Source organism: Phyllostomus hastatus, unplaced genomic scaffold (assembly GCF_019186645.2).
Source record: "Phyllostomus hastatus isolate PE091 unplaced genomic scaffold, TTU_PhHast_1.1 phas_scaffold_114, whole genome shotgun sequence".
In the NCBI taxonomy this organism is placed as follows: domain Eukaryota; kingdom Metazoa; phylum Chordata; class Mammalia; order Chiroptera; family Phyllostomidae; genus Phyllostomus; species Phyllostomus hastatus.
Window position 1 is genome coordinate 9,197,680 of NW_025334006.1, and position 17,439 is coordinate 9,215,118.

The window sequence follows — 17,439 nt, forward strand, 5'->3', positions numbered from 1 at the left end:
AAAACACAGGCCAACTAAATTAAACTGAAAATATTAGAAAACTACATAAATATAATCACAAATGTGAATGAGTCATGTATAAATAAAAATACAAACACATAAAACCTATGATTTTTCCATAATCTATAACTTAATTAAAAAAACTGGTTTTCAAAGAGTTACAGAAAAATGTAGAATTTAAATATGCTCCAGACATTATGTCAGTTAACAAAAGACATTCCTATATTTATCTCAGAGAGCTGAGTGAGAGCTCTCCACTCAGAAAAGCTGTTTCTACAATTTATATTTGAAAGCTTTCTAAAGTTTAAATTATGTCAACCAGTGCACTAAAAGTTATTTTAGGGTTATTTTAGAGTAAAAAAATACCTAAACTTTACATTATTTCTATTACCCTCATAACTTTTAATGCCAGTCTACACAAACCCTTACATAACTGCAAAACGAAAAGTGCTTAAATGTAAACTATGTGGAGTAAGGTGCTGCTCCAGTTGACTGTTACCCTAAAGACTTATCTGCATTCGTATGTTAAGAGTAGATACTAACATATTGATAATTAATATTTAGCACAATGCTGGGCACCTAATAAACATCTATATATAAATAAACACCTATTGCCAACCTAACCTAAATCATAATTCCACTTCCTAGGGTGTGCTTTTAAACTAGCACTGAAAAGCAATCACACAGATCTGGAGAAACTAAAATACGAACAAACCATGAATCACTGCATCACTCAAGTCCAACCTATCTGTTCTGTCTGAGAGTCTTTAATGGTTCCTTATTGCCCAAGTACAAAGTCCTCAACCAGCAATTTAGAGCCTTTCAAGACAGTCTTGTCCTGACCTCTCACACTCCTGCCTGTCTAAGTCTGTCTCTGCCTGGGAAGCCAAGTCCTTCCCTCAGACCCTGGCCTGGTCTACCTACCCTTCCATTCCTAGTGGGAAAACGCCTCCAAGTCCAACCCATACAGCTCTTCCTCGTTTAAAAAAATAATCATCATCAAATAGGTGAAAATAAACGCAGGTCTATTTACACTGCTTACGTGCCTCCACAGCATACCTCCGAAATGGTCAGCCTGGCCCTACCTGAATATTCCCACTGCTCACTCACTCACTGAGTAAATGCCTTTAATTGTACTGAGGGGGCAAAAACCTACAGCTTTTATAGTTCAGTACCCTACTAGTCAAATATTAGGATATAGTATACTATTAATGATTATACCATAATTATGTAAATACATAAATAAAATATTAGGCATCTATAATCGGAAAACTTACTCTTGAGCTATGATTTACCTCCAGTAAAGAACTCAATTTCTCCTTTCAGGAATCTTGAAACGCAGAAAGTGTGGTGTAGAAGAAAGAGCAAGGGGCTCCTACCAATGACCAGGTTTGAATCCAGGTTCTTTTTAACTGCTGCTAGAGCAAGTCACTGACCCCACTGGGTCTCAGCTTCCTCATCACAGAGTTACGGCACTTGCTGTTATGTTCAAGTGTTCACTGGCTTATATATGTATCTTTTCAGGTGGCTCTTTGGTTATTTGAGGAAAGACGAATGTATTTGTATTCCCTTTTTCAACCACCAAGCTTAAAGCACACAGAAACACTAAACAAATTTACAAATTTAATTTTTCTCTACTCATTTCATTAATGTTTTTCTTCTCCAAATAGACTATGCTTCTAATGGCAAAGATCATGCATAATAATTATCCTGTATTACCCACAATGCCTAAACAGTTGGAATATATAATATATATGACAAATTCCAGAAGTTTTGTTGATTTTAACTTAAGTCAAAGTAGACAGTGACAGGTATAATCAAAACAATGCATAGCCCTTGGTGGACTTCGGTATTATTGTGCTTATGAGATATACAGTTTTGGGGAGGGGCTGGATTAGGTAATGGTCTTCTCAAAACACATGTGTTTCTAAGAATTAGCAAGACAAATTTAAATAAAAAAACATCACAGAGTTGCTACGGTCAACAGATGGGAACTCTGGTAAGGATCTCTATAATGCCCTTTACTTTATTATCTGGAGCCAACAGATAGTTTTAAAAATTGCTTTTGGGCAAATATGAAAAGGCACAGTATATTCTAGGATTTTCTCTAAGTGGTAATACAGCAGAGAAGATAGTCTATTGTAAGTTTATTGCCATTTTTTTGTGACACATATAACTCACATGGATTGAAGGATGAAGAATCAGTGAAGACAGTCTTGTATTTATCCATTCATTCATTAAGCCAAAATTCTTACTGGACACCTGCTATGTACCAGGTGCTGTGACAGGTGTCGGGGATACAATAATGAGACCATTATTACTATTTCTGGGACTTACAGTCCAGTCCAATGCAGCAGTCACTAGCCACATAGCACTACCAAGTACTTGAAATGAGGCTGGTGCAAACTCAGGTAAGCTTTGAATGTAAAATACTCACTGGATTTCAAAGACTTAGCATCCAAAAATGAATGTAAAATTACAATTTTTATATTGAATATATGTTGAAGTGGGTTTTTTTATATCCTGGGTGAGATAAAAATATTAAAATTAATGTCACCTGTCTTTTACTTTTTAAATATAGCTACAAAAAATTTAAATTTGCAGATCATATAATATTTGTGATTGTTTGGCTCAATTGCTGGCTTCTGTAAATAATTTCATTATCTATGCAAATTAAAATGCTGGGTAAAGAGCATCTAATCAATGTTTGATAAATATTAAACATCCTATCAAGGAATCTTATAGTTGGGGGTAAAGAGGTAACTCTTCTTTCTCTTTAGTCAGTAACTAGAGATATTTTTGTACATATTTATAGCCCAAGAGAGACTAATATATTAGAAAGTTAAATTTTCTTTTGAATAAATCATGGGAATTTGTCATGACTAATGCCATGGAGACTAAGAATTTTCATTATGTGGGGTATAGGCTCATCAACCTTGACCAAAATGAAATTGGGCTTATCTACTTTAAGTAGTTCTCTGAACCCTCCCCTAAATTCTCCATGTGCAGATTTCACTTCCCTAAAAAGTACTTGCTACTAATAAAATCACCCATAGAATTAGGTTACCTGATTCAGGGATTCCCATTAGAAAATGCAAAGTCGAAAATTAAAGCTGAACTGACAGAAGGGAACGGCCAGCTGAGGGAAAGCGCCCCGGCGATGGAGGGCTGAGCCACCTTCTCTCCAGGTGCTCACCAGTCACAAACACTCTGCTCGGTACCCTGGGAGTGAGCAGGAACTCACAGTAACCAGGGAAAAGGGCTCTAGTTTCTGGCCCACAAGGAGAAGCTACATGTCTGAGGTAAGGGGACCAAGGATTAGGTTGCTGCCAGTGTCTTCACTACTACAATAGTGTAACGAAGATTCCTTCACATGGCTCATATGCAAGTGTGTATTTTTGGAAGTAGGATTTCTGGGTCAAAGGGATATGCACTTAAATTGTTACAGATGCCATGTTTTAGACCACACTCTTGTCCAAAAAGACTGGGGCAGTTTACACCCCCAGCAATGGTGCATGGAAGTACGCGTGTCTTCACGCCCTCTTCAGCCTTTTAACTTTGTGCCAGCCACTGGGTTTAAACGGGTGTTGGGCTAATTTGCACTTCCCTTGTTTTTACTAGTTTACACATTTATTGGCCCATTGCATTCTTCAAGAAATTGCCTGATCATATCCCTTGCCCACTTTTCTATCTTTGGGTTGTCTTCTCCCAGATTTGTAGAAATTATTTATTGTATTCCTTTCCTTTAATTTTATTTATGGCATCTTTTAACATTTGGAAATTTTTATGTAATTGAATTTTTCAATCTTTTCTTTTAAGGCTCCAAGGCAAAGGGGGGGGGGGGAGGCTCCCTTGTTCTATATCTTATTTATCTCTGCATCATTATAAAATTATAAAGATATTCTTACTTATTTCCAGTAATGTTATAGTCTTGAATTTTAAACCCAGAACCTGACTACATCTAGAATTTCTTTTTGTATATTGTATGAGGTAGGTCTCTAATTAACAACAACAAAGGATGCACAGTTGTCCCGAACCACTTACAGAAAGCCACCCTTTCTCCACTGAATTGAAATGGCACCTTTATCATACACTAAATGGACATGTCCTAGAGTAGAATTAGGAAAATTCCAATATCCGGATCTAATCACCTTTTACACAAAATCTATTGCTCTTTAAGGATGCACACAGTCAATACAAAGCAACATCATGGAATCTTCAACGTAAAAGCTTACAGATAAAGTAGCACATAACATTTTTGCCTTGTCTCTTACAGACAAGATGTAGCCACCTCTAGACTGTGCTATCAAACATTTGTGGAGGCCATTTAAAAAACTAAAACCTTCATCACTAAAAGTATTAACTAGTTATAAATATCAAATAGCCTGAAGGATAAATCCAGTTTAATTTAAACTGGTCACTTCCTTCTAAACATAAAACCCACCATGGCCTCCCCCTGAGAAGGCAGATCTTCCATTGTACACCTGGAGGCCTGGACGGGAAAGCCAAGGGAAACGGAACCAGCTGGCTTCCACCCGGACCAGCAGCAGGCAGACCTTTCCACTGCTCCCAGAGCCCAAACGGCTCAGGCAAAAGCAATCCACTCATACCAGCACCCACATTACTTCCTGATTAAGTATCTCCTGACCTGCAGGAGGTGCTTGTAAAGATTTTACTTCTCAGGGCAGAGCAGTCTTATTTCTAAGATAGCAGCAATGAAAGAAACTTACTTTGAAAGACTCTGGTGTTATCCTGAGTTCCTTCCAAGTGCTGAGCGAAGCACACTTGAGACGGGGGTCACTCTGCCCGATTACACGGGGTGGGCTTGTGCTGTCTTCACCTCCACTGCCTGTTCACTGATCCCTACGCCATTCCACAGGGTTCTAGCCAAGATGGCTCTGAATTACCTACCGAGATCTAGTGGGACAAATTCCCCTTTGTGTTATTCTTTTTCTTTTTTATATATTAAAAATTTTTAGAGAGGAAAGGCAGGTGGGAGGAGTGGAGGGAGAGAGAGACAGAGAAACATGGATGTGTTGTTCCACTTACTGATGCATTCATTGGTTGATTCTCACACTTGACCTGACTGGGGATCCAACCCACAACCTTGGGGTACCAGGATGACACTCTAACCAACTGAGCTACCTGGCCAGGGCTGCTATTCTTTTTCAAAAACTTTGTATTTTGCTCCATTCATCTTGCAATGAGTTTTAGAGTCAGTTTGTTAAAATCTATAAAAAGTCCCCTGAGCAGACACCATCTTATCCCAGTGATCAAAGTTGACATCACCAGTAATGGGACACATACGCCTCATGTGCAATGAGATGCACATATTATTTCAGTAGTGTTCCTACCCAAAATGCATAAGCTGAGTGTAATCGTGAGAAAACATGAGACAAACTAAGGGACATTTTACAATGTAACTAGTCTTACTGTTCAAAAATATCAGTGTCAAAGCTATAGATACATGAGAAATGAATGCCATACATGATCTGGGATTTTCTTTTATTATTAAGGGCAGTATTGGAACAATTGCAAAATCTGGAATAAGGTCTATAAATTAGACACTAGGGTTAATATATCCATTATTTATAGTATTAATTCCCAAGAGAATATCTTTGTTTTTCAGATATGGATGCTAAAGTATTTAAGGGTAAAGAGGCACCGTGTCTGCAGCTTACTGTCAAATAGTTCAAACAGAAGACGCTGTGTGTGTGCATGTGTGTATTCGTACTATGCACACAACGCGGGGAGGGCAGGCAGAGGAGAGGGGAGGCGGAGGAGAGAAGAGGGAGCAGGATAAAGCAAACGTGATCAAATGTTAACATTTGGGGAATCTGGAGGAAGGAGGCTATAGGAGAATCTTTTACCATTCTTGCAAATTCTCTGTAAGTCTGGAATCATGTCGAAATAAAAATTAAATTTTAAAGAAGTTCCTTAGGGATTTCATTTGGAACAACCCATGAAGAAACATAATCTCTAGCCATTTACCTCACCTTTCCTTTTTATATTCATCGGTATAGTTTCATTATGTTGTTTTTTATTTCTAAGTATTTTATTAGTCTCCATACAATTGTGAATTTATTTTTAATTGGTTGTTGTTAATATAAAAAAAGTAATTTATTTTTGCAAGTTTAAATTTTTTCCAGCTAATTTACCATTAGTTAAGTACCTTGAATTTTACAGCAGATGATCATGTCATCTGTTGTTAATGACAGCTTTCAGCTCTTTCCAACCTTTCATTTTCTTCCTCAACTTCTGCTGCATTGACTGACGCCTCCAGACAAGGCTGAACAATGGCAATGACAATGGACATCACTCCCTCGTTTCTAAGTTTAATGAGGATATTGGTAATATTTCACCATTATGTATGGTATTGGCTATTGATTTCTTGTAGATAGTCTATCAATAAAATAAATTTTATTTTATTCCTGGATGCCTACAATTTTTCTTACTAAGAATGTTATCATTTTTTAAAATAAAATTTTATTGAAACATAATGTACAGAAAAATGCATATATCATAAGAGTACAGCTTCATGCATTTTAACCAAAATGAACTCACTGAGTATCAAATTTTATTAAATGCTCTCTTTGATATCAGGACTTAAAAAATCACACTTTTTCCTTCAACCTAATACAGTAGTAAACTACATACATTCCACAGATAAACCCATTTGATCTTGATTTATTTTTATTTAGATTTACCCCTGCCTTCATATATATATATATAAATCATTTTCTTTTTGTTTCATTTTTCCACTCCATTGATTTTACTGAAATAATCAAGCTTTTTTCTCTTTTTTTCCTAAGAAGATCTACATCCCACTACCCCTAATAATTTTTTTAAACCCATAAAAACAAAAACTTTTATTTTTCTAACATTATTAAGAAATAAACCACATCTGAAAATAAACTTGACTATTAATGGTGGTTACCTCTGGAAAGGGGAATAAGGTGAGGAGTAAAGATGTGAAGTAGGACCTCTGCATTTTTAATTCTTTTACCATGAAGTATAACACATGGATAAAAGCACACATACTTATAACTGTGTATTTTAATGAATTATTTAAAAGGTAACATGATCATCACCAAGGCCAAAAAACAAGAGTGCTACCGGCACCCAACTGACCTCTTACCCGCTCCTTTCGACCCCAGCCCCCCCACCCCACCTCCTTCATGTCCAGAGGAAACCTGCTCCCTGATTTCCACGGTAACCACACAGCCTGCTTTCTCTTAAGAGCTTTATCATACCTAAGTCTGCATTCCTAAACAATACTGTTTATTTTGGCCTAGTTTTGAAATGTATTTGTACAGAAAGATACAGTATGTTCTCTTTCTAGGCTCTTTCATTCACAATTTGGTATTTTTGAGATCCATCCACTTTGCTAGGGGTAGAGGTAGCCTATTAACTTCCATTTCCAAATAGTATTTCCTTGTATAAATATATATCACAAGGTATCCAGTCTATGCTGTACAAATGGGCATTTTGGTTATTTCAAATTAGTGGCTCCTAATGCTGCCATAAACATTTCTGTACATGTTTTCAGATGCAGAGGGGACCACATTTGTTGGCTAGAAATCTAGAAATGGAATTTCTGAGTCAAAATACATGGAAATCTTTACTAGGTAATGCTTAACTTTTGTTTACAAAATACTTAGTATTGGTATTGCATTTTTAATTTAGCAATTCCTGTGGGTTTGTAGACCTTTCTCATTGTGGGTTTTTTTTTTTAAGATTTTTTTTTTAGACAAAGGAGGAGGGAGGGAGAGAGAGGGAAACATGCACGTGTTGTTGCCTCTCACATGCGCCCTACTAGAGGCCTGGCCAGCAACCCAGGCAGTGCCCTAATCTGGGAATTGAACCCGCGACCCTTTGGTTCACAGGCCAGTGCTCAATCCACTGACCCTCACCAGCCAGGGCTTGTTGTGGTTTTAATATGCATTTCTCTCATTACAAAAGAGATTGAGCACCTTTTCCTGTTTACTGGCCAAATGAATTGTTCCTTTTGGGAAGTGCCTGCTCAAGCCTTTTTTATATTGTACATTCTCCTATTGAGATGTCCATCTTTTTCTTACTAAATTGCACAAATTTGTATACATGCTTGAGTATATTCACTTTTCACCCTATGTATTTCCATATTATTTGAATTTTAATAAGCACATACTAAACCTATAAATTCCAAAACAAAAATTTAAAAGATCTTTAGCAGTTTTACTTTCTCCCTTCCCCCAATTTGTTTAAATCACCTGAAATGTTAGTTCCAGAATGTTAGATGCATACATACGTACACATATTTATAATATTCTTCTACATATTCAGAAATCTTTTCTTAACAATTACACTAGGCTTCACGATCCCTTTATTTAGATGTTAACTCTTAAGTTTACTGTTTGTTTCTCTGCACACTACTGCTTCTTATATCCACAACCTTCCTCTTTCTTAGATTTATTTTTCATTTTACCAGGAGTACCTCTTTGAGTAATTTTCTCAAAAAGGGTGTGTGTCATAAACGTTCAGAGTTCTTATTTACTTTGACTCCTATTTCAACATTAGTGAGGCTGGGCACAGTTCTGTCTTCAAAATAATTTTCCCTTAGAACACAGAAAGTAGACCAGTTTGCAGGTGAGAAATGCAACACTAATCTGCTTCTTAGTCTTGAGTCCTTCCGCGTAACCTGTATTTTATCTCTGGAATCGTAATAGCTCAGCAATGTATGGACAGATGCTTTTTGTTTGTTTTTTCATTTTCCAGCTTGTTCCTTAGTGGGCTCTTTATACTTGAAAACTCATAGTCTTTTTTCAACATAGGGAAACATTGTTTATTTATTTATTTTCTCCCTTCTGCTGTCTTTCCTCCTGTAACTATAAAATGGGTACTGGATCACATGAAATGATCCTCAAAGTGTAATTTTTCTCATGTACTTTCGTTTTTTGGTCTTCTTGCTTTATGGACTGCATATTTCCTTTATTTTATTTTCATAAAGATTGACCTTAAACCTATATATTTAAGCCTTCAACTGCATTTTTATTTCAGCAATCAAGTCTTCAATATAGAACTAATTCTTTAATTATTCCTTTTTCTCCATAGCAACTGTTTTATCTATGGACCCACTTTACTCTTGACTCTGAGGAAACCTCCCATTATCAGAACTTCCTAAAGCTCCAATCTGCTTCCTCATTACCTGTTTCTACCGCAGTCAGCTGTTTTATTCATTCAGCTTAGTCTTTCAAGTCCAGCTTCCCGCAACTGTCCAGTGGGCTTTGATCACTTATTCATATTAATAAATACAGGGCTACGTTGATTGGCAACTGTCGGAGGTATGAATTTCCTCAACAGCTGTGTGGCTCCATCTCCAGTCCTCCAACGGGAGCCCGGTCTGACTGTGGGTCTCTGCAGGGAAGCGGTGCACTGACAGACAGGCTTCTCTTCAGACGTGGAGAAAAAGCAGTTTCCCTTACTATTGCCAACAAAGGTGGGCTGCATTTAGATGGTCCTTTGGTCCTTTAATGGTATGGTCCTAATCCTTGATGGAGCTCTTTCTTTTCCTCTCCCATTGGACCCCCCCTCACCCACCACTATTGTGGAGATCCATTACCTAAAGCTCTGGTTTGTGCTTGTACCCGCTCTCCAGCCCCAATTCATAAGAGCACTGTTTACCAACCCTCCCCAAAGCAAATGCCATCCTTTGCATAAAGAGCTGTTTTCTAGCTTTGCCCTGGGTACTAATGCCATTGCCAGAGCTCTTCATATGGAGAGAGAGAGGGAGTAGGGGAAATAACTGTTTTAGAGACAGTCTCTTAATTATTTGCTCTGATGTTTCATCTTCCCCCAGCCTTCTCCTCCCTTCTACATTTACTGACTTTAAGCTTAGAGTTTCAGAAAAGGGGCCTCACTAAGAAATTCTCCTGACTTCCAGCATGCAGCAGAAGCACCTATTTGAGCTTGCATTTTATTCTGTTCTCATTTTTCAATCTTTATAATTCCAACTGCTTTCTATTATCCTAAATTCTACCAATTTTCTGGTATAATAGCAATAATAAGAATGATAGCTAACATGAATTGCCTAAATGTAAAACATTGACTAAATGGAAAAACTCTTTTTTTAAAAAAACCCTCTTCTAATATGCTTTGCTCATATTATCTCTCTTGAGCCTCAAAACAACCCTAGGAAGTAGATACTATTATATCATCATCCTAATTTTACAAATGAGGAAATTGAGACCAAAAAACGAGTAAGTAGGTTGCCCAAAGTCTCAGTTGGTAAATGGCAGAGCCTGGATTCAGACCTAGGTAATCTGGCTTCAAAGCCTCCCTTTTCCGTTTTTCAATACAATTAGGATTTATTCTTTTTCATGTGTCTGTGTTGTCATTTTCAGTGATATCTGAGAAGTATGGAAAAGTAAATGGGTGTGTTAGGTCCATCAGTGGAAACTCATTGTTTTCACTACCCCAGTATTGTTTTCATACCACACAATTTTAATTGCTAGAAATATCTTTTAGAGAAGATACAGGATTGAGTAAAATAATCCAGTGGCAGAAAACAAGCCCCATGCAACTGTGTTCAATCAGTATCAACAGAGGTAATGTAGAGGATTCCCAAAATGAGAGTCTCAAAAGGGGAAATTTCAAGAGTATAGGTAAGTATTGGTTTTTTTGTTTGTTTTTTGTTTTGTTTTTTTTAAGATTTTATGTATTTATTTTTAGAGATGGGGAAGGGAGGGAGGAAGTGAGGGAAAGAAACATCAATGTGTAGTGGCCTGTTGTGCACCCCCTACTGGGGACCTGGCCCGCAACCCAGGCATGTACCCTAGACTGGGAATCGAACCAGTGACCCTTTGATTCGCAGGCCAGCACTCAACCACTGAGCCATACCAGCCAGGGCTAGGTAAGTATTGTTTTAATGTAAGTAAACACTAAACCACAGCATCTTCATGTTCTCAGCAACTCATCCGTTTGCTGTCACCACCACCGGAGAGAAGTTGAGAATGTACTAAATTTTTAGTCCCACCCTATTCCCTGACAGTGGCCTTACAAATAATTCAACTCCACTCAAAGGCACTGTCCCACTGTCCCTGCCCTTACAGAGCTTACAGTCTACAGCAGGCATATACGAGTATAATTCAGTGTGATAAGTGTATGATACAGGCGGGTACACAGGGTGCCATGAGAACAAAAAATCATCTTCAAAAGAGGTTTCCCAGGAAATAACTCTTAGAGTGAGTGTTCAAAGATACACTATTTTGGTTTCAGGGGATGAAACTGAGTTTGCCCCCTTCCCCCTCAGTCTGCTCCTCCTTTCATTTACGGAGCACCTGGTAACAAGCACAATGACCCATGCAGGGAGCTGGGAGCTCTCCCGACTTTTCCCTCCTCTTCAGTCAGTTAAGTCTCATCTAACCCCACTTCCTTAGACTTCAGATCAATTCCCTGCTCTCTGTTCCTACTACAGCTGCCTTATTTGTAGCTGCCATCATTTCTTACCTTGATAACTGTAATGACCTTGTAACTAGACTTTCAGTTAAACCTCTTCACTAATTAAAAAACAAGCAGGTCCTCAAAACTCCCCTTGGGCGGTGCCCCACTTGATGCGGGCCCTCTCTAGCTCCTCTCCATGTACTTTCCCACTGAGCTGAACTTGACGGTTCTCTGAAAGGCCATGCTGTTTTGCCCGTTGCCATTACTCCAGCTAGTTGGTCGCATGGTTTTGGGATGTTCCTACCTCCCCTTGCCAACACCCACTCGGTCTTTAAGTACATCTCTTCTGAAAAATCATCCTAATGACCACCCCTCTCTCTCCACCCTCCCACAAGCTGAGCTGGGTACCTCTTCTGTATGTTCCCATACCATACTACCTCATCAGGACACTTATCACAAAGAATCACACTAAAGGTATTCTACAACTCTTTCTTTACCTGATTCTCTATTATCTAGATCACTGAGCTAGCACAGTGCCTGTTACTTGACAGGCAATCAAGAAATACCGAAAGAATGAAAGAATGAGCAAACGAACGAACGAACGAAGATAGTTGAGGCTGTGAAAGCTGATGAGATAACCAAAGGGGATGATGGAGAGGACAGAACACTGAAGCAACGCCCAGCTTTCGTGGGCAGGAAGGAAGAAGCCAGTGAAGAAAACAGAATGAACAATCAAAGAAGTAGGAAGAAAACATCCAGGATTTTACAGTGAAGTAACCCAAAAGAAGAGAAAACTCTGAGAAGGTGCAGGGGGTCAACAGCATCAAACACCACGAGCAGGTCAAAGAAGGTGTGAACTAAGACAGGCCACTGATGCCGAGGCCGTCACGGGGACCTTGATGTCGGCTCCTGAGTCTGCTCCCGCCCCCCTCCCCTCGGCATCGAGACCACCCTCCTCAGCCACTGTTTGAGGCCATTCAGGGCTTGCAGAAAAATCAAAGGTAGAACACTTACCTGTGCTAATCTCTTTTTTCCATAATTAAAAAGTTGAAAAACAAAGAATACACAAAAGAAAAGAAAATCCTACCATCAGGTATACAATTATTTCACTATTTCTTTTGGTTTTTATGTTTATATTTGTACAAAATTTATATTATATTAAATAGTATATCCTAATTAAACGATTTTCTTAATTACACTTAAATTTAGTCCAAGTTAGCTTTCTCATTGTAAATCAATAAATTAACATTCTAATTTATAAATTGAAAAAAAGGAAAAGAAGTTACAGACTTAAATGTGCCTGCTTGGTCACGTGTTTGCCCAGTGGTCCTTCTGTCACATAACACTAACATCACACCTTAATTTGTACCAATAAAATAATTTATTGATGCTAAAAGGTAGCACACCATCCTAAGTATCTTATCTTGACCCACTTAAGATAGATTTTATTCTTTTCATGTTCTGGAGTTTGGCTGCTAAAAATAAGTTAGGTACTAGATATGGAAACATCTATAGCAGCTACAAGATTTTTTTCTAGGGTTTTTTTTTTTAATAATCTCTTCAGTTAAAATCATTTAGTAAAGTCTACATTACAACATTAAGTTTGCTTGTCTGATAATTTATAAATCTAGAAATAGTGTAACTCTCCTCTGAGATTTTCTTTTGTCACTAAGGAGTACATTTTTGTGGAAAAAATTCAAAAATAGAAGGAATGTAACATTTCTAAAAGTAAGAATTGCAAGGTCAAAGGATGTGAAGATTTTTAAGGCTTTTGATACACAAGTGACAAATTTGATCCAAAGGGCTGTTAAATTTACACCTCCTTCAACATATGAGCTTCATTTCCCATAACCTCGCCACACTGGGTATACTTATTTTTAGTCTTTGTGAATCTAATAGGTGCAAATGATATCTATTATTTTAATCATCATGTTTATAACAATAGGGGAAATAAATATTTGTTCATCTTTACTGAAGTTTCTTTTTATAAACTGATACATATTTTCTTACCTATTCATATTGTTTCACCTATTTTTCTAGTGGGCATTTGCTTTTAAACTATTAATTTATAAGAGCTTTTTATATATTCATAATATTAACCATTTGTTACATATAGTCCCACTTTATATCTTCTTATTTATGGTTTTTTAAATAAGAGGATTTTAATTTTATACAGCCACATTAATTAATCTTTATCTCTTCCTTAGAATCATATTTAGGAAACTCTTTCCTATACCCATATTGGATAAATTACTCAAAGTTCTTTTTAATATGGTTATAGTGGAATAACAGTGATATCAGTGGGATGATTTACTTCTACTCTCAAATGCGTACAAAGGGATTCTAACTCCCTAAAATTTATGATTACAATTTCAACAGTAGTCAATATGAAACATGGTCTTAAAATTAAGTTTGAGACTTTTCTTACTCCAATTTTAGCTGTTTAGACAATTTTTAAAAACCAGAGTTTCAAGTTTAGAAAGTTCATTCAAAGTTCCCTTTAACCCAAATGAAGCACAGATCTCTTGCTAGTTATCACCCACCTCTCAAAAACCTGTTAGGGATCCTTATGATGGGACAGGACTGAATGAAGCGCCTCCTAACTGGGTCCCATCGTATTTTCTTCTTACCTGTTACCACAATTATCAGCAATAAGTCAGACACATACAACACAGAGCAAATAATACATAGTTACTGTAGTTATAAAGACAGAAAAACAGGAAACAAAACAATACTTGAATACAGAAAGAAGTGATGTAAAGTAGCATTTAACCCTGTTTTAGTAGCCAAAACAAAATTAATATATAAGCAGTGATGAAAGTTTTCAACTCATCCCCAAAAGAATACAATTATATGCACCATTTTTTGGAATTCTGGGTCAATTCAACATGCATTCAATAATCACCAATGCCATCTTGTGGCAAAAATTCACCACGAGCTTTACAAACAGCACCCAAGACATTTTTAGTCAGTGAATGTAAAAAAAATAGCTCTGATTAAAATGAATTCGGCATGATGGAGTTTCCTGCTCTTTCAGGTTTGGTATACTTCTGTACACCACACGGTTAAGAGGATAACACAACGGGCACCATTCTTTAAATATGAAGTAATCTCTTGGTACTTCCATTGGCCAGGAGTTGGGGGGTTCATCTGCCTTCCCAGGGAGCAAATTAGCTCCAAATTAACCCAATTAAAACTTGTTTTCTTATAAAATAGAAATGTGAGACACTATGTGAAATAGGTAATTCTGTTTCTTCCCAAAGTTTTGATTGCCCCCAAAGACAGCTCTTATTAGCTGTAAAAACAATTCACATTTGCAGAGAGTTTAAAGTTCAGGATGAGCTTTCACACCTCGCCTCTTCTGACCCTCCCAACAATCCTGTATCCATCCACCCCGCAGCCTTTCCATTGGCCCGCTCTGCCCTGAGCCCTGGGCCAGGCTCTAGAGCAGGGAAAGCAAGCTATGACTCCCCATGAGGAAGGCAGATGTCTAAACAAATCATTTCATTACAGTGAATAATTGCTATAGCTGGAGCTATAAAAACTCTTTGAGGAAGATTTATCTTATGTAAAATAAGAAAGCTAAAGGGAAATACGTGACAATGCCCGAGTCAGGATTCGAGCCCAGGCCCTGTGACTCTAAAACCTGCCTTCTTTCCACATCACACTTAACCTGTCTCCAATGCATTTTCTGGTGTTGGCAATTGGAAATATGTTTCGATGTTCATCAGCAAAGTCTGGGTTTGTTTCCTGTAGTACTTGTACACTGTGTAATTAAAAATGGCATTACCTGCACATGTGTACTTGATATTGTGAAGGTGACAGACTTGTGGGCAAAGAGAAGAATGATTTATTTTGCAAAAGGGTTTTAATCCTTTAAGTCTTCTAAATCAGTAGTTCCCAGGCCCTAGCTGGGTAGCTCAGGTGGTTAGAGCAGCACCCTGACCTGCCAAAACGACGGCTTTGATCTCCAGTCAGGGCGCATTCAAGAGACAACACTGAATGCACGAGTAAGTGGAACAACAAATTGGTGTTTCTCTTTCTGTTTCCCTTCTTCTCTCTCTCAAAAAATCAATAATTTTTTTAAAATTTTAAATCAGTAGTTCCCAAATGTTGGTCTACAGACCACAAATTGGCTGAGGTGAAGATTCACCAGTCTAACACAAAATGAGAAAACTATGATAAGGCAGTGAGTTTTTCTTTTAACACTAAAATGGTCCATTTAAAAGCCTGTCCTTTTTTCAGAGATTATAAACTTTTTGTTATTAAACATTCTTTATTTTATGAGATGAGGGTTGAGGAAATGAAGGTAGGAAATTTTGTTTTTTAATATTCTTTCTTAGAAAACCAGAAAATTTGTAAGCCTATTGTGTCCCCAAAATACATATATTTTTCAATTTACAGGTTTATGACATTCAAAAGCCCATAAAACCACAGCTTCAAATCAACACAGTATTTGTTGATCACTCATGAGTCCAGCACCATGAACCACACAGTCAAAGGATACGCAGGATGTGTGGGAAACTTCCCTTGCCCTCAAGAAGCTTATATTCTAATTAGGGAGACAAGACAGACATATAAAACAATTATATACCAATACAAGACAGAATATAACAAGCGATTAGCTTAAAATTTGACATTATTATGTACCAAAAGCATTAAAATGTACCTACCCTTTTACCCAGCTATTCCACTTCTAGGAACTTATTCCTAAAGAAACAATCATAGATGTATGGGGAATGTAGGACAAAGATACTCATTATATTATTTATGATGGCAAAAAATCAGAAACACTTTCAATGTTCAATGAGAGGGGAATGGTTAAGTATGCTCCATGAACATACTTAATTTAAATGTGTTCATATTCTATGTAACACTAAAAAGTATATACAAGAATATTTACTGACATACAAAAACATTCACAATATACTGCAAATGAAAAAAAGCAAGGTACAAAATAGTACTAGATTATGACACCATATTAAAAGCAAAAAAAGTGCCTGTATATATTCATAAAAAATACAGGAAGGATATATATCAAATTTAATTGTGGTTATATTTGGGTGGTTATTATGAGTGATTTTTGTTTTTTTTTCTCCTTAGTGCTGGTCTTTACTTTCAAAATTTTCTCCTTGAGTAGGGATTACTTTTGGACTGGAAGAAAAACAATACCATGTTACTTTAATTTTGCTTTAAAGCTATGATTTAAAAATACTATAAGAAATATACCAAAGTCTTAGCAGTGGTTAGGACTGGGGTTGAGGGTTATCACTTCTTTTATATTATCCAAAAATTCTGTGACACATTATTGTACATTGGAAAAATACAAAACAAATTTAGAATAACAATGAAAATCACTGAGCCAAAGTTGCAATAAAAAATCCTTTCGGATGCTTTCTCAGAGCTCCGTCAGACATCCTCGGCCTGCTTCTCCCTCAGCGGCCAACGCCGCGTCTGTTGCAGCCACAGGCTAATGCGGACTCAATGGAGCTTATGCACACAAGGCAGACACTGCCTTCAGAACCCACGTGTTCTTTCTTCTCCCAAAGAGCAGAAAAAAGAGAAACCAGCAACATCACGAACATATGCCTTTACCACTTCATGTACATATATTCCTGGTCTGAAGTTTTGTTTATTGAAGCTTTAATTTTTATGTATTTAAACTGCCAATCTTCATTTGTGATTGCATCTACTCTTCAAAAGAAAAAACATAATTTCTTCAATCTTTTCATCAATATTTCATTTTTGCTACATGTTTGAATTTTTTCTTTTTATTAAATTTATGTCATTATAAACGTAATCGTTGACTCAATCAAGATGGCTGGCTGAGCAAGCTCTCCTTTCCCCAAAGCCCTGCAAAGAACAAAAATGCCATTTTTTAAAAATCCATAATAAAAAAAAGAAATGTCCTTAGGACTAAAACTATGAGGAATCACTGCAAGATGATAGAGTCAGTTTAGAAGAGGAGACCATAACCCTACATGACCAGAGTATAGGGCTACTGCAAATGGTCAGAGCAGC

At 37.1% G+C, this 17,439-nt stretch overlaps 1 protein-coding gene across 1 annotated transcript in view; it reads right to left on the reverse strand.

Moving 5' to 3' along the window:
• The window catches only part of KLHDC10 (kelch domain containing 10), a 51,990-nt gene that overhangs the window by 14,734 nt on the left and 19,817 nt on the right, over positions 1–17,439 (reverse strand). The window contains exon 2 of the mRNA XM_045855623.1: positions 13,962–14,048. Coding sequence (XP_045711579.1) covers positions 13,962–14,048 — 87 coding nt within the window. The remainder of the gene's footprint in view (positions 1–13,961; positions 14,049–17,439) is intronic.